The following is an 18745-nucleotide window of genomic DNA, read 5'->3' on the forward strand; positions in this document are numbered from 1 at the left end:
TACAATTTAAAAAAACCTTGTTTTATTTTGTTGTTTTTTTTCATGTGAAATATTATTAGAAATAATAATCGTCAAAATTTCTCATTGTTGAGAAAATACCCGTAAATTCGACAACTATTTTCGTCATAGGACCCTTGATTTTCCATACCAATTGCTTCTCATCTGTTTTACATATTCTATGAAGTTTTGACAGAGTCACCTATATTTTGACAGGATTGCTATTTGTCGAAAATTTTGACAAGGTTACTACAAGATATTTTCAAAAGAAATGAATCCCTTGATACAAGCCAATGTCTATGTTTGAATTCGGCTGAGGGAACATGTTTAGTCGGCCTGGTTTTCCACTAAACCAGGCAAGAATTTTTTACACTTGGAACATAGTTTTGTCAGTATATTATTAGCTGCCATTTTAATTTCATTTTATCACGAAGAAGTCAATGTGACTACATTTTAGAGAAGATCAGACGTATCTTGGCGCATTGGTGCTAATCCCAACTTTTTTTTTTTTTGCAAAAACAACCAAGCAATGACAATTTGAATATTACATAACTAAAAAATTGTTAGGAGCTCATTTTCTGTTGAGAACAGGAAACTGATTGAATTGAATATTCTTTTCTTATCTGAATGTATTGGATATAGTTTCCATGTTTTGTATTGTCACGATATAACGACGGTGTTCCAAGTCAAAATTAAGCAGTTATCCTGTTTTGAAGGAAAATGTCAACAGTGGTTCCAAAATTGCACTGTTGAATCATCGGTGCCTTTACCCTATTTTGTAGAACATAGTCTGGGAAATAATACAAGCTGCTTTCTTCCATGGAAACTCACAAGATCCCGTCAAGTTAGAGATACCCTACATCTGCCTCATTTTCTGATAAGACCCTTACCATTGCTGATGAGAATTTTTTTGTAAGTAGCCTGATGATATCATTCAGTTTTATCAGTAGCAAGATCAAAAATTGAACTTGGCTGACACTTCGCAAAGTGCTCACAAGGTGTCAGTCCAACTTGCTTTTGGCTTTCACTGACATAAGCAAACGTTGCCTCATTTCCTTTCAATTTTCTTTCACCATAAAATATCTTTCACTTGGGGGCTCTGATAAACCATTAGATCCTCTAAAATGACTAGCATCTACCATCATTTTTTTTTTTTTTTTTTTTTTTTAAAGTTATCACGACCTTTTTTTTGAAGTGAGTATGCAAAATATGCACTGGTAAAAAATCAGCAGTTCGTTGTCATCACTCCCAGGTTCTGAAAAGTGTGATGGAGCTGAGCTTTCATCTCTTTTAGTAGGCTGAGCTGATGAGGGCTCTTGTTTACGCCTTCAGGAGTAGCAGTTGCATTAAATTCTAGACAGATCAATAGCAATGTAAATTGGGTCCTCTTTGTTGTTGTTGCCAGGTTTATCACTAAGAGTGTAATCATCTTCAAGGTTGAAGTAGACATCAATGGCTTTATTGAAGTCATGCTTCCGAGGGTTGTGTGGACATGCAGAATGCCTAGTCTCCAGCAGTTCATGGACCTCCACAAGAGACTGAACCTCCTTTCCTGCCGAATGCCAACCGGATCTTCAAGGCTGAAGTAGACATCAACGGTTTTATTGAAGTCGTACTTCCAAGAGTTATGTAGACATGAAGAATGCCTAGTCTCCAGCAGTTCATGGACCTCCACAAGAGACTGAACCTCCTTTCCTGCCGGATGTGGTTAAATGATAGCATAGAGGTTTAAATAATTCCTGCCAATATTCTTTAATAGTAATTTCTGGCCGTTTTGCGTTTAAGTAATTGTAGGTTTCTATTTCTTCTGATCTTAAGTATAATATGGCCTTTACTTTTCTTTTAGAAAACTTCTTTTTCAGAAAGTTTTTTTTTAATTAATTTCTGTTTGTTTTTGTCTGCCAAAGTTTCAAGTTTTTCAAAATTCTCTGTTTCAAAATATTCTTTTTATTCCAGAATAAATCAACAGTTTTGGTAAGAACTAATAAATTAAACTGAATGTTGGATATATAATGATATTAATTGTTGAAAGCTCAAAGATTTTGTTTGACCCAGACCGGATTTAAAGCCACAGAGCCTAGTGGGCCTATTGGTAAATCCTTGTCTGGTTTCACTGTAATTTTCATTTTATTTTCAATGTTGTAATAAAAACAAAAGAAAATATTTGCATTATTTCTTATAAGTAAATAGCCAAATACGCAGTAAGCCTTATACTTTTACCGTTAGAGAAACGGGCAGTAACCATGCTCTTGTTTGTAGTGAAGACACAATTCAGTAGAAGTACATAACCCCTACTCCCTTAAAACGACCGCGGTCTAACAACCAATCCTTAATCCAATTTTCACCTGTGTTTAAATTCTGTTCTCCCAATTATTATAATAAACAAAAAGGTAAACTAATTTTGCAGAACTTTGTTGTCACTTAAGTAAGAGAATGATAATTCTAAGTAAGAGAATTGGTTATTTAAGTAAGAGAATGATACTTTTACCGTTAGGGAAAAGGGCAGTAACCATACTCTTGTTTGTCGTGAAGACACCATTAATTAGAAGTACATAGCCCCTACTCCCTTAAGACGAGCGCGGTCTAACTACCAATCATTAATCCAATTCTCACTAGTCTTTGAATTCTGTTCTCTCCATTATTCTAATAAAAAAAGGGTAAACAAATTTTTCAAAATTGTGTGGCCACTTAAGTAGGAGAAGAATAGTTCAATATGAGAAAATTGGTGATTCAAGCAAAAGAATGATGTGTTTAACCTTTGGAAAAAAGGAAATACCCATACTCTTGTTTGCAGCGAAGGCACTATTTATTAGAAACACATAACTCATACTCCCTGAAGACACTTGAGTAAGAGAGTGATAATTCTAAGTAAGAGAATTGATTATTTAAGTAAAAGAATGATACTTTTAACGTTTGGGAAACGGGCAGTCGCCATACTCTTGTTTGTAGTGAAGCCATTCATTAGAAGTACATCCCGATTCTTTCGGAAAGAATTGGGGAAAAAAAACTTTCGGAAAGTTTTTTTTAATTAATCGTTGTTCGTTTTTTATTGTAAAAAGTTTCAAGTTTTTTATAAAAAAAACTGCTTATTTTAAAATAAGATGTTTTTAAACATCAAACTTTCATCGAAGTATCAAAACTAGTACCAAAGTAACAATAATTAAGTTCCGTAACTCAAAGCCATTTCTCCGGGGTGGGGGGGTCAACCCCGGAAGCATTGTTATTTGACCTTTGAACAATTTTGAACAAAATCTTCAAATTTTGATTGGATGTCGTGGGGAAAAAAGTGCCTTAAGGAGGGGGGACTAGTTGCCCTCCAATCACTTTTGACTCTTGAGAAAGGCACAAGAAATTCTGATTTAAATCGAACAAGCCCCCTCTAAAGTTTATACAACCATCCCTTCCATAAAAACCTTATATACCCCAGGGCACATTTTATAACACTTGCCCCCGGATTCTGGGGGTGGGGGCTGTTTCATCCCTGGAGTTTCTGTTATATTATCTTTTGTACATTTTGAACAAAATGGCTATATAAAAAATTCGATGGTTGGGAGGGAGGGGGGCTAGTCGCCATCGGATCATTTTTTACTCTTAAAAGGTGAATTAGAACTTTCAATTTCTAATCATTTGAGTCTCCTCTAAATTTGATATGAACACCTCTCCCATAAAAAGCTTATATGCCCTGCGGCATAACTTATAACCCTTCCCATGGCTCTAGGGGGAAGGAGGTTATGTTGACAACAAAGTTTTGTAGTCTTATTGTCGGACTATTTCAAACAAACTGACTATCTCAAAATTTTCATTTGATGCATATGGTGAAAAGAGGGTGTTTGTGTCAGGGAGGTATAGATGCCCTCCGTTAAGTTATGCCTCATAAACAACTAACTAGAACGTTCAGTGTCCAATCAAATGAGCCACCTTTGAAGTTTATATGACCACCCCTTACATAAATACCTTTTACGCCTCCGAGGCATAGCTCAAAATACTTGCTCGTGGGCTCTGGGGGGCTGTGGCGATACCCGGAGTTTTTCTATCTGACGTTTCAACTATTTGAAAAATGGCTATCTCAAAATTTTTATCGGATTGGTTTGGGGAGAAAGGGATAGGGGGGGGGGGTTAGTCACCATCGGATCTCTTTTGACTCTTAAAAAGTGAACTAGAACTTCCAATTTCCAATCAAATGAGCCCACTCCAAAGTTTATACGAGCATCCATTCCATAAGAACTATATATGCCCCCAGCGAATAACTTACAACGCCTACCCCCGGGCCCTGGGAGTTCGCGTTGACACCTGAGTTTCTCTTATCGGACCTTTGAACTATTTTTAACAAAATGGCTATCTCGAAATTGTTATCGGATGGGTTTGGGGAAAAAAGTTTTCAATAAAATGAGCCCTCTCTGAAGTTTATATGAGCATACTTTTCATAAGAACCAGGTGTGCAAAAACTTCTAAAGCTGCCAGTAGCAGAATTCCAAAAGTTTCCGAAACTTTAGCGGCAAAACTTGTGTTTTGACAGCTTTGCTTTGAGCAAAAAGTATTTTTATATGTAAAATTTGCAGAAAAGTAACAAATGTAACTTGGTGTAGCTTGCAGTTAGAGATATCAATAGTTTTCTGATTCAGAATTAACAATGTTATCTAATTCAGTAGCAAGCCATATACTAGCCATAAATATCATACTCCATAATTTTATCTGTACCATTTTACCAAAAGCACAGTATCATATTTACTCTAATACTGTTAGTGGAGTACAGTATTCTAAATCTTAAGTATACTGTATATAGTTTACTGCTGTTACTTTATGGATGGAGTCCAATGCTATTGGTATTATAAAAACAATACACACCCAACTGCATGCTTGATTCTCATTGATCACTATACTATAACTATAAAAAGCACCATTTGATTTTCTGATAGAACAATGTTGATTGCCAGCCTGGCAGCCACATGCATTCTGAAGCTGTGATATAGTTTTAGCTTTATCTAATCCCCAAAGAAAACAGAGAATTTCTGCTACATTGTAGTGTGGCTGTTTTAGGCTACTAATCTTCCACGTTCCAGCTTTTCCAATTACCTGCTTTAACTGTGTGTACACCCTGATAGCTACCAACCCTTTTAAGATTCTTTCAACTGACGAATAAACAATTTTGAGAGGATTTGGCTATGTGTGCAAGATTTGGACACATATTCACTTTCAGTGGAAGAGAAGTGGAATACCCTAAGTAAAAACTTGCCCACAACGAAGAAGGATAACAACGAATTAAAAGTAAATTTTCAAATCGCGACATTGAAACTCAATGAGCTTTTAGTTTGAACAAGTTTTAAAGCATGAGAAGAAATATATCTCTTCTTGCAGAAGAGAAACATAATATCAAAAACGAAAACAGTTCTTTTTTGTTTTGTAGTTGCTCTTTTTTGGAGCTTTGGTTCTTGTTGGATCGAGTTACTTACAGTTTGTTACCCCGAACTGTTTGATCAATCTTCAAACACAGATATCAGGTAGCAGAGTAAGAAATAAAGACCAACCGTTTGTAAAAAAAAAAAAAAACAAGTCCGAAAATAATTTAAACCTTTACAAGAAAACAATTTAGATATAATAACTGAATTTTTGCTTTCGGCTATAACGTAAAATTTTTTATGAATCATGTTTTGGGGTCGCTTCCGTTTTAATCAACTATTCCCCGAATTTGAATATAATCTATAGCTTAATTTCGTCTCATTAAGAAGGAAAGGGGGTGCAATTTTTTACGGCAAGAAGATTATATTAGGAAAAGTTTTGAATGGCCAATCCAATTCTAACACAATTTTTTCTTTCATTCTATTATTTTTATCTCAGAATTAGCCTTCATACAGGGGTAATGACTTCTCAAGCATTGGAAGTTGTGGAGGTAGGCCTGTGTATTTAAAAAGGTTCCAATGCCCTAAATTGAGCAGAATATCTATTTCATAAAATTTCATTCACTTACTTAACAACTTTCCTAGACCGTAAAAAGATCCTAGAATGCAGTTGAACCACTCAATCAAGCATGGACGGCCGCCCAAAATATTGCAGGGGGAAGGGCACAAGAATAGCAATGGTGAGGAGAGGAGGAGGATAGAAATACATTTGAAGATAATATGTTGTATGCAAAATAAAATTCTCAAGGAAAAAGAACTGTACTTAATTTTTACATACCAAATGAAGTAAAATTCAACAAATTGTTAAATGGTCAAGATTCCTGGCATAAAGATCAAGGCCTTTAATTGGTACTAATGTGTCACATTGTCAACACTCAAGAAGTGAAGTTAGGCTAATCCTAATTAAAAATACCAAAGCATGATGAAAATATAATACTTTAGAAACAAATTTGGGCAATATTTTTGCACATTAGGGGGGGGGGATTGGGGGTAACCTAAACTACCCCCCCACTCCCTCTCTAATGCGCGTATATATAACTCAAATTATATAATTCCAATGTAATCTGTTACTTGCCACTTGTTTTCCACTGAGTGTAAACTAATTGTTTATTAATACTGACAGATAAAACCAGTTTGTTCTCAATTTTTACACAGCGTAAACTTGAGTGTTGGTGGTATAATACATTTAATCTATCGCACGTTCAATTATATAGTCGTAAGTGTCCTATGGTAAGATTAATCAAGTGGCACAAATCCTCTAAGTGAAATAAAATTATAAGATGTATTCCTATGCTGTCAGTCACTGATCTGTCAGCAGTCACTTTGAATAAAGCAGATTAATTATTTCAAATATCAAAGATGAATTGCAATGTAAAAATACCTTTGGTAGAGAGAGCTTTCTAAGATTTAATCAAGTGATGTTATCAGAATAATCAGAAGGTGAAATCAATACAACTGTTATCTGAACTAATTATCTATTAATTTTATAGACAAGGAATATTGATGTGATAAGGTTAAAAAATTTTTAATGTAATCTTTCAAGTGTTTTGATTTATAGTATGTACATTATCTAATTAAACATGCTCTGCTGGTAGCTCAAATTAGTCAAAGTTGGTCTATGATACTACTTATTATGTCGAATGAAAGTTGTAAGTTACATGTAGTTGTCAGGTGTATCCTACGAGTTCATTTATCATCTCAAATAAAGTAGATAAAGTCTCACAAGTAGAAAAAAATAATATAAGATAGAGTGGTAGCTAACATGCTAAAATTCTGGCTATTACTTGCCTGAAACGATGAAAAATAACCTAGGAAAGTGTTAATCAAGTACGAATCATAACTTTCAGGAAAAATCCTTTAAGGATATTAAAAAAAAACATATTGGATAAGTGTAGCAAACCCAGATATATTGCCTCAAGTGAGGCTCAAACATCGAAATTGGCCTATGGCATCTCTGACTTGCTAAAGTGCAGTCTGTGAGCTTTTCAAAAGCTTTGATAGTATGCTCAAAAGTATATTCGGTAGTATATTGAGAACTTTCATACTATAATCGCAGAAGAAAAAATATCATTAGGTATAAGCATGTATTTTGTACATGACATTCCTGATTCATAAACGAAAACTAGTAACCAAGACTAATTAACAATACTATTTCAGCATCTGACTTGAATCATGCCTGAAGACTCATCATTCATGGAATGGGTTGCCTCCAAGATTCGGGGTATGTTTGCTTTGGATCTTCCTGAGGACATTATTAGGTGATGCTTTAAAGAACATTTTTTTAGTTGACGTAGTATGTTTATAAGAGTTCTTTTGAAGAAAAAATCCCAGCAGTCTTTCAAAATGAATTTTGCAAGTTGCATAAATAACTCTTTTTGTCAGTAACTCAATTTATTATTATAATTTTTCTGCTCTGTGAGTTAAATGGTCACTTAAATATTAAGTAATTTATGATTAAATTGCAGTCTTATGAGTCAATTATTTCTTCCCCCTTCTTTTAGTATAATTCTCAAGGAAAAGTATTTATGTTTGTTAAGAAGCCCTTCTTATTTCAAAAATCTCAACTTTCTTAAAAAATCCGGAGTTCAAAGACTTTAAGCTTCAGATTTCTACAAATACAGCTTTTATATTTAAACAAATTTAATTTTCCTAACAATTAAAAACTCGTGTTTTTCGAATTTGATTGTGAAAATATTCCTATTGAAGGATCTCAACTTTCTCAAGAATGTTAGAGTTCTAAGACCTTACATTTCATATCTCTGCAATTTAAAGCCTTTATAGTTCAGCAAGTTTCGTTTTTTAACAATTTACAGTTCTTTTTTTGTGTCTTGACAGCAAAACCCTTCTTATGTTAAGAGTCTCGACTTTTTTAAGGATTTCGGAGTTCTGAGATTCTTAGTTTCAGATTTCTACAAATAAAACCTTTACAGTGTATCGAAATTTAACTTTTGGCAATTCGCAATTCTTGTTTTTCGGATTTTGGTCGCAAAACCCTTCTTATTTTAAAAATCTCTACTTTTTTAAGAATTTCAGAGTTCTAAGACTTTAAATTTCAGATTTCTACAAGTAAAGTCTTTGTTATTCAGCAAGTTTCAATCTGTAATAATTTATTGTTCTTATTTTTCGATTTTGATGGTGAAATTTCAAGGATTTCGACTTTCTTAGTAATTTGGAAGTTGTGCGATTTTAAATTCTGTATTTTTACAAATACAGCCTTTATAATTGAAAAATGTAAAGCCGAAGTGGCCAGTCATGACCAAGAACAACAAAAAGAGACATCTCAACGATGAACAAATGGGACTACGACCAGTAGAAAGAAAAGATAAAAACGACGCGGATATTTTGATGGTATAAAACGAGGTGTCTTCAACACTGATACATCAAAGATAAAAACCAAAATAACCAAAAACAATGAAATCCAAAAGCAAGAAATAAAAACAAACAATATCGATATCTACAATTGTCGCAACTGAGACTATAGATCACAGAAGCTAATAGAGGTACTTAAATGAGAACACCTAAGCAACTCAATTAGCTTCAACACTATTAGCTTTTATGACCTATTGTCTCAGTTGTGACAATAGTAGATATTGATATTGGTTGGCTTTATTTATGGTTTAGGATTTTATTTGTTTTTAGGTTATTTTGGTTTTTATGTTTGTTTCATCAGCGTTGAAGACGCCTCGTTTAATATAGGCGAAATATTTGCGTCGTTTTTATAGTTTTTATCTTTTCTTTCTACTGACCATAGTCCCGGTTTGTTTGTTCATCGTTAAGATTTCTCTCTTTGTTGTTCTATAGCCTTTATAGTTCAACAAATTTACTTTTTATACCTAAACTCTTCTTATTTAAAGAATTTCAACTTTCTTATGAATTTCAGAGTTCTAAGACATTAAATTTCAGGTTATATAAGTGAAGTCTTTATAATCCAAGAAATTTCAATTTTTGGCAACTTATAGTTCTTTTTTTCGAATTTCAACGGTGAAACCCTTCTGATTTAAAGAATATTAATTTTCAAAAAAAAAAAAATTGAGGTCTAAGACTTCAAATTTCAGCTATCAACTAGTAAAGCCTTTATACATCATCAATATTCATTTTATTACAATTTACAGTTCTTATTTTTCGAATTTTGATAGCAAAATACCTCTTCTTTCAAGAATCTCAAATTTCTTAAGATTCTTTTAGCTCTAAAATTTTAAATTTCAGATTTCTTCGGGTAAAATCTCTATTATTCAACATGTTTCATTTTCCATTAGTTTACAGTTCTTATTTTTGAATTTTATTGTAAAACCTCATTTCAAGAATTTTAAGAATTGTACTAATTTTAATTCTAGATTTCTGCAAGTAAAACGTCAAGATATTTCTAGACTTCATGCTGACTGACAAATAACAAACAGAAATCGTTAAAACTCATTGCGATAAAATTCAAGAGCCTCGAGGCAATGCGGAAAATTAACAAAGGGGAAGTCAGCATACACATCTGAAAACTAACTTTGACAAAATTGAAGCCTCGGAAGTCAATATCAGAGACACATCAACGGAAACTCAATATACACATCTGAAACTCGTTATGACGAAATCAAACCTGTCGAACCAGTCTTGGAAAATAAACAATGTTAAAGTCAGCTACTGAAACTGAACATACACATTTGAAAACACCTCATACTAGAAATCTAGTATGGCAAAAATTACGTGAAAAAAGCGAAACAGCGGGAATTAAAATTGAAAATGGTGAAAACTTTAGTACGCAAATTGAAAACGGTGAAAACTTCGAGGAAAAAAATATTATAAATGTGAGAACTATGACAAAACTTGAAAATGGTTTAAAATAATCTATGTTTTAAATTTTTGTTCACGTAATTCGTTGTTTTTCAATTTTGTTCACGTAATTTTGCCATATCAGGTTTCTTTAATGGATTGTGATATGTTAATTCCTTATTTTATTATTTTGACTAGGTTAAGATATTTGTGGAAGTGATAATTTTCCCGTTTTCCCATAATGACTCAAGAGGCTTGACTTTCGTCATTATGAGTTTTCATATATGTATGTTCAGTTTCTTTGAATAAGTCTCTCATGTTGACTCAAGAGGCTTGAATTTTGTCATAGTATGTTTTCAGATGTGTATGTTGAGTTTCCGTTGATAAGTTTCCCGGATTGACTTGATTGGCTTGAATTTATTCACAATAAGTTAATATGATATTTGTTTGTTATTTGCCAGTTTGTATGAAATATGTAAATGAATATTGAGCATATTCCTCAAAATTCGAAAACAAGAACACCAAAATTGTTAAAAATCATAAATTGTTAAAGTATAAATGATTTACTTGAAGTAACCTGAAATTGAAGTCTGAGATCTCAGAAATACTCTTGAAATGAGAAGAGTATCCCTGTAAAAAATTCACAACATAAGAATCGTAAATTGTAAAAAAAAAAAAAAAAAAAAAAAAAAAAAAAAAAAAAAAAAAAATGAAAGCTGTTGAATTATAAAGGCCTTAGTTGTGGAAATCTGAAATTTAAAACATCAGAACTCCAAATTTTTTAAGAAAGTTGAGATTCTTGAAATATGAAAGGTTTCGCTACCAAGATTCGAAAAATAAGAATTGTAAGTTGTTATAAAATGAAATTTTTAAGAACTATAAAGGCTTTACTGGTAGAAATCAAAAATTTAAAGTCTCAGAACCCTGAAATTCTTAAGAAAGTTGAGATTCTTGAAATAAAAAAAAGTCATGCTGTCAAGATGCGGTACTATCAGTACTTTGGTTAGGCTATTACTTCTTTTTGTACTTCGATTATAGAAGAACTGAACAGAAGATACGTTGTCAATTTTTATGTGTTGATCCACACTAATATATGCTATTACACATATCGTATCAAACTGAAAGCTATGTAAGATATATTCAAAATATTTTTCATTAGGAGCACTGGGATATTTGTCGGACCATTCTTATATGGTTTTTCTTTTAGTTACATTCTAACAATCGAATCTGATGAAGAAGTAGAAGAATTTATGCAGTCTTTATCATCATCAATGTCTGAGGTGGCAGTTAGCAATTTTGTTACTCAGTTGGCCCAAAAACGCTGCAGCGTTTCAAAAGGTAGGAGATATTGAAGTTAGATTTTAATCTGAAATATTTGTGATTATAGCACTCCATGGAGTATTCACATCTATATTGAGGAATTCCAAATTGAGAAGCAAAAGGAAGTAAAGAAAAAAGTATTCATGCGAGCAACATCTCACCATAACAGAAATAAAACTAAGCCGATTGTACATAAACTGCTGTTTTACAATTGACGAAACGCTCAGTTTATCTGATGAAAGTAGAGCAAAAGTGAAAACAATAATGAGAGAAAACAATCACTTCCCGGACTATGCAACGAATATATATAATATTGGCATAAACAAACTGACAGCTGATATTTCCCTATATTTGTAGAATAATGTAGAACTAGCGCTTTACTGAAAGCACTAAACCAACGTCAAAAGTCAAGAATTTTGTTTCGGTTACAGAAAAGTCATTTATTAACCTCCTGAAAATAGTGTACTAATTTATAAGGTTCTCAACAGTCTTTCACCACACGTAATATTGATAACTTTTAGTCTATAGTTTACTATTTCTTAAAAATTCAAAAAGCAAAGGTGGTATTTGATTTTGGGACAAAAGAGTGTTTGAACGGCCTTCTAAAATGATACACTGGCCTTTAAGACCCATCATTGGTCTCATAAGCCGTGATACTAATAGCTAGTAGTATGAAATTCCACAGTGTAATAAGACAGAATAGTTTTAAATGGATCAAGAACTATTAAACTACCATCTGAAATCTGGAAGTCTATCTATTTCTATCCATAGTATGGAAAATTTCAAGTTCTGACTCCGCCCTAACCAGGGGCCATGATTCACGAAAATGTAGGGAAAAAGGGAACAAAGATGTTTTTTCTTTTTTTTTATGAAAAATATAAAATAATTTAGCTGTTTATGAAAATCTGTGGGGGAGAGTATTTTTTTTTTCTCATGAAATAACCGAAAAAGGTGTTCTTCAAAATCAGGGAGAGGGCAGTTGTGCTCCCCCTCTCCCAATGGGACCCCCTGGCCTTGCTACTAACTATGGGGCTTCACTTCAGATTTGTCTACGTTAAAAACTGATTTCAAAACGAACAAGAAAGTCAATCACTGGATTGGCTGTGGGTATACGGTAGACCTTGTGTATGAGGAAGGTCTTGGCAAGAGAAGGCCTTGGGTATATGGAGGGCGTTGGGCTTGTTGTGCAGAATGCGTAAAAAACTAAGCCAGTTCAAACTAGTTAAAATCAGCCTAAAATGTTTTTTCTGCTTTAAAAAACGTCCTAAAGCACTTTAAATTCCTTAAGTAAAAACGTCTCATGCTTTTTGGATCTTCAGTGAACTGTTGGTTTTACATAATCCTATTGATATGAGAAATTACCAACAGTCATCTTGTTTGTTACAATTTTTTGACATTTTGTTCGTTTCAGGTTTCAATTCCTTCTTTAATTTTCTGAAATTACCTTTTTTTGGTGGTTATAGTTTTGTTTTAATCCAAAGTAAACTTGACAGAAAATTATTTGTCTAACTTAGCTATAATTCAAAAAAGTCAGGCGTGAGTTTGTTTCTTTAGTTATAAATACAAGCTTTACTTTTGACAATATTTAAACTATCCCATTAGCATATGCTGTTTAGTCATTATGTATAATTTCTAGAGTTGGCGGTATATTATCCTTGGTATATTCCTGAGAAGCGAAAAAACACAAATAATCTTACAATAGTCTACCTTTGAACACCTAGAAATATTGAAGAACTTTTTTATATATTTTTTAGCTACATGTATATATTCAAATAACTTAATCTGCTAGTTATTTATCACTAATGTTACTCTCTTCTATCTAATCATTTTCTCCACCAGCATTTCCGTTACAACTTAAAGTTAAATCGCCATAAATGATTTTTTAGAATTCTGTTAACAAGGGAAAAATGGTTCTACGCCTCAATCCAAACGACTAAAACGAGACTTGGTTCGCTACCTAGCAATAGTAATAATATTGCATTCAAATCCAGAAAATCTCCACTAAAGTTAATGAAGCTAGAAGTATCCCCCCCCCCGCGCAGGAATTTCCATTCCGGAAAATTCCCCCTATGGAAATTCCACCCATATGCAAGAGCAGCCAAAGAGGAAATATGACAAAAGATGTAACCAACTAAAGATGCCTAAGATGTAGTGTCGTACTGGTCCAAGGCAAGGTTAATAATTTGTATCAAGGTTTAGTGTCATGTAGCACTGCATTCTGTTCCGCATCTATTCCGGAAATGTCCCCAAAAGTTGCACTGCTCATTGACGCATGGTCTATAAGTCTGACGCTATCAGTCCTGGCATACAAGAAGTCCATGAGAGTCTTCATCAGGGGCGTAATTTGCTATGGGGCAGGGGGACAAATGCCCCCTCCAGACCCAAGTTTGTCCCCTTCACCCTAGACTTCAGGTTGCCACCCCCCCCCCCAGCTGAAATTTAGTTTCTGCAAAAACTCTTGTAAAATTTAGATATGCCTGCATAATTCAAGGAATCAGAGAAACAGGTCAGTTTTCTCTAGTATATCTTTGCCTTTATGGTAATATATGACTTATTTTTTAGTTTTCACTGTCATTTTCACTTGATTCGGGAACATTAGTTCCAACTTTGCCCCCCCCCCCAGGTTTTTGACGAAATTACATCACTGGTCTTCTTTAGCTTTCAAATTAGCCATTGTTCATCCCTCTAAATCTTTGGCAAGATATGAAGTCTCAGTTCCATTTGCCACTTCTTTACATCGTATCCCATTCATCTATATAGCCTATCGAGTGTTTTTCTCATTAGCTTTTTATCGTCTCTCTGTGACTAAGAAAATATTAAGATTTAGTTCACGGGACACTGGCTCATCTGGTCCTTTATCCGTTTATGCAGTCGAGCGTGCATCTATTTCAGAAGTTGTAATTAATAACACGCATCTTGAGAGTACCGTGATAAAAAGGGTCCACAGGGGTGCATAGGTCAAAAACTTTTTGGCAGACAATAGACAAACAATTTATAAGCCCCCCCCCCTATTCTCCCTTCTCAAAACAATACTGTAAGTTATGTCACCCCACCCCCTGAAATTACAGATGATGTATTTCGAAAACTCGGATACACATAACATCCGTTTATATGCTCAAGTACCAGTGTTGTTTCAGGAGTATGCCTTTGGGATATTTATGGAAATACGGGCTTAAGGTACGATTCCTGTAAGTTCCAAGCTGGTCGAAGAGATCAGATCAAACATTACAGCCTTTTCTATACCAGCCTGTCTGTGAATAACGGTAACTTTTATACTTTATGGCCATTGACCCAGAGGCTGCAGGAGTCATCTCGATCTCGGAGCCATACTGATATGACCTTTCGACTATTATGAACCAAATGCGTATCTCAAAATTTTCATCCGATAGAATGCAGTAACGGGGTACCTGGGAAAAATTGGGCATAGAAGGCGCGATTGTTGCCCTCTTCCTGAGTTTTCGCAACCGCCCCTTCTATATGAAGTAGCTGGAAAAATTATACTAGAATTTGGGAGACACTTTGATCTTTACTAAGTCAACGCTAGTGCGTGTTCTGAACCAGGATCCTTTCTATGGCTGACAGATGGCATTGTTATCGAGATGTCATATTGTAACGAACTAAATAAGAAAAACAATAATTAAGGAATAACTCTGAAATTGAGACCCGTTGTTTATTAAGAATGAATTGATTACTCAGTAATTTGCAATTCACTTCTTGTGTTTTAAAAAAGGGATATGGTATGAATTTTGCATTTTTCAAATTATGGGTGCATCTCAAATTATCTTTGGCGGCCCAAAAGTAATGAGGCTAATCTAAGGAAATGACAAAAAGCCGTAACTTAGAACAATTGGCGCGCAATGCCATCACTTTAAAATCTGCTTGGAGTTAAAACCTGTTTACAGCAAGAATTTGAAAGAAGATTGATATGATACTCCAAGTAACCAGGGCTTACACCTTGTATAATTCGAGCGAGAGTTTTATAAATAGAGCTTCTGAGGTGAAATGTTTTGGTAGTATTATTGATGTAAATCATTCTTTCCAAAAGTATTTGCCAAATTTTTCTTTAAACCTGTCAAAAATTATTTACATGGTATCCCTATTGAAGCATTATTTCCCCATCTTGTATACTTTGAGCCTTTATTTTTCTTTCCTTCACTTAGTTTTATGGAAAGTTTGAGTTTGAATATCTTCAGATCCAATTAAAAAAAAAAATTAAATTTGTATTAAGGATTATTTGGTATTATTAGTATCATTTTACTGGGGGGGGGGGGTTGTCATATATATATTGCTTTGTTTTATTGCTTTGTTAAGTTTTTCACTTATTATTCATTTTTGTCTAGTTTTTTACATGTTTGTATTATTTTTGCTAGTCTTTGATAGGAGCTTGATTATGCCTTTTTGGCGTATATGCTGTTTTAGTTTTTGTGTTTTTATTTTCAAGATAAATCATTCTTCTGTAAAATCCTGCTCTGTTTATACCTAACTTCAATAAAAATGCTGCATGTTTTTCAGGAAAGTCTTCCAAAATTTGGCAGTCAAATGAGCTGCCAAAAAAAGACTCAAGTTTGTACTTAGACAGCTCTATACCTAATGAAGTAAGTTTATATTGATCTATTTGCTTTTATCTTGCAATTACTAGTAGAAACAAACAGCAAAAAAGTCTATTTGACTTGGAGTGTGAGTAAGCTGTGGTTTTTTAATAGAGCAGGTTTAGTAGTTAATACCATCATGCCCCGATTAATGGAACTTCAATAACTATTGTCGAGAAAGATTTAATGGCTTGTTTGATTTATTTTGTTACGACAAGCTTCTTGTGGGACTAGTTTTTATTTTTTAGAAATAACCCGGCGCTAGTCTACCTATATACGAGTAAATGCCTGATGTTCATAATTCTGAGCCAATCACTAATCTTCTGCCCAGAAAAAGTCTTGTGACGTTGTGCAACGGGTGTCTGAAGCCAAGGGAGTATTTCTCATTAGTAGATAGTCTCATTAGGGCAGTAGGGGCCTCTCCCAGGCCACTCAGCGTGTCCCATGGTGACGGATAGGGAACGCACTACAGATATGTTGGATACCTCCATAGGAGGCGCGGACCAAGGGGATCTTGTCCCTGTGGTCCATGATAGAAACTGGGGCACCCTCGCTCGGGGGGCTGTAATTACAATTGGAGGAGGAAGAAGGTCCCTCAAATGCACACTCAGCAGTGCCCACCGGTGTGCGCACACGTCTCGTGAGTTACAAACCTTTTCTAAGTAATGGATTAAATTGCATGGTGATGCAGAACACCATCGTGGGAGGATCGTCTGTAGGAGAATAACTGTGGCAGGGTGTAAGATCCAGATCTATGAACAACGGCCTCTGCAAAGGCCTACCTGTCGGGGTACCCGCAAGACTGGGACCTTGCGGTCAACTCTATTCCCACTTGAGGAGTGGCACCCCTCGAGGAAATTATAGCCTAGTAAATGACACTGCATTCGCACAGGATTCTGATTTAATGGATAATTCTTCTGGGCTTGGTGTGTTTTGGTGGGCGTTTTCGGGCTGGAAAACATCTTTCTAGCTAATTTATCTGCTATTGGGTTGCCTCGCAGTAGTAGCATAATATTTGTAGGCATGAATATATAATGATTCGGAGGTAATAGGCTTGAGATTGTCTGTGCAGGATTTTGACTCTTGTTGATAGAAGAGCATCACCAAGTTCTAAAAGCAATGCTGTGACCAATACGGGCTCGGGTTCGCACAAAGCCTCCATTCATACTGAAGTTCCCAGGGGCTTCTTGTAGTCTGGTTCTAAGCCGGCCTAAGTGCTTTAGTGTAGACTTGTGAAGATGTGTTGGTCCCGTCCTGCACTGGTGTCCGGGGCCATGGCTTTTCCTGAGGCCAAAATAATTTCAATGATTTGAAGAATACGAAAATTGCAACTTGGAGTGTTACGACGTTAAAAAATAACTATCGTATTCACATTTTGACTTACAAATTCAGACACTTCGAACTCGACTTATTAGGAGTTTCAGAAACTCATATCCCAGGTGTAGGAAACATGAAATTAGGTGACATAGAATTTATTTACTCAGGCAGAAAGGATATGGTACAGAGACAGGGTGTAGGGCTCATGATGAATAAAGAAGCTGCTAAGTCTTGTTTATGCTAGGGGGGTATTAATAATAGAATACTCATCGCTCATTTTATGACTAAAAGTGCAGGGTATCCGTCAGAGTAGTATTTGTCCTTACAGAACCAACTGACAGAAATATTAGTGACTCAGATAAATTTTAACTTACAGTTACAGAAACAAATAGACAGGGTCCCAGGCAGAAATGTGATATTTTATTATGAAATTTTAATGCCCAGGTCGGTAGAAATAGTGATAGATGGCAACCTAGCTTATTGAAATTTGATGCTGGAAAAAGAAACAGTAATGGCTACAGACTGCTGCAATTTTGTAGGTATAACGATGTATTTATAACCAATACAGTATTTGGTCTTAAAATAGCCTATTAGTTAACATGGTATTCACATAATGGTAAGACAGCTAAACTTATTGTTTATGCAATTGTAAACCAAAGATTACCAGGATCAAAACAAGATACTAGGGTATAGTGCCGTTATTGATGTTAAATTAAAAGTAAAGATCACCATCTAGTAGTATCTAGGGTTAATTTAAAGTTGAAGTTTTTGAAGGGTAACTACTTTCCGAGAAGTTATGACGTTAGTAGAATCCAGGATCAGAATATGAGAGAAAATTTCCAGGAACAGTTGAATACTAAATTGGAGAGTTTAAAATTTAACAAGGTAGAAGATGGATGGAATGATTTTAGGAAAATAATTTGTGAAGTTGCTAATGGTGTCTTAGGGAAGAACGTTAGGAATGGAGCTAGGAATATTAGTGAAAACGCTTTATGTTTAGTAAAGAGGAGAAGGGGATTGCACAAGAATTATCTGAGTGATATATTTTATGAAAATAAGAGGAATGTAAAGAAAGTGGCGAAAGTATTAAATTGTGAACTAAGGAGATGTAAAGTGGAGACCATGGATAAATTGATGAGGATCTGGAAGATGTAGCTAGGCGGTATAATAGTAAAATATTGTACTGGCATGTTAATAAATTGAGAGGCAGTAGTCAATCTGGGCTTGTCCCAGTTAAAAATAGAAACGGGGCACAATTAGTGATAAGGAAAGAGTTAAAGAGAGATTGGTAGAACATTTTGAGAATGTGCTAAACCGAGATAGAGATGCAGGAAAAGATATAGAGGATATAGATTATGAGCAAGCGTT

At 34.6% G+C, this 18745-nt stretch overlaps 1 protein-coding gene across 4 annotated transcripts in view; it reads left to right on the forward strand.

Annotated features, from left to right (window-relative positions):
* The window catches only part of LOC148942664 (activating signal cointegrator 1), a 77945-nt gene that overhangs the window by 17933 nt on the left and 41267 nt on the right, over window positions 1-18745 (forward strand). For 2 of the 4 annotated variants that reach the window (XM_089102816.1, XM_089102815.1), the window contains exons 2-4: window positions 7551-7651; window positions 11359-11489; window positions 15984-16066. In XM_089102816.1, coding sequence (XP_088958942.1) covers window positions 7566-7651; window positions 11359-11489; window positions 15984-16066 — 300 coding nt within the window. In that variant the 5' untranslated portion in view covers window positions 7551-7565. Of the gene's footprint in view, window positions 1-7550; window positions 7652-10128; window positions 10320-11358; window positions 11490-15983; window positions 16067-18745 lie in introns of those variants that run through there. The other 2 variants (XM_089102817.1, XM_089102819.1) reach the window with 2 other exon arrangements.

Source organism: Artemia sp. Qi Xiang Cuo, chromosome 16, assembly GCF_049724085.1.
Source record: "Artemia sp. Qi Xiang Cuo chromosome 16, ASM4972408v1, whole genome shotgun sequence".
NCBI lineage: Eukaryota > Metazoa > Arthropoda > Branchiopoda > Anostraca > Artemiidae > Artemia > Artemia sp. Qi Xiang Cuo.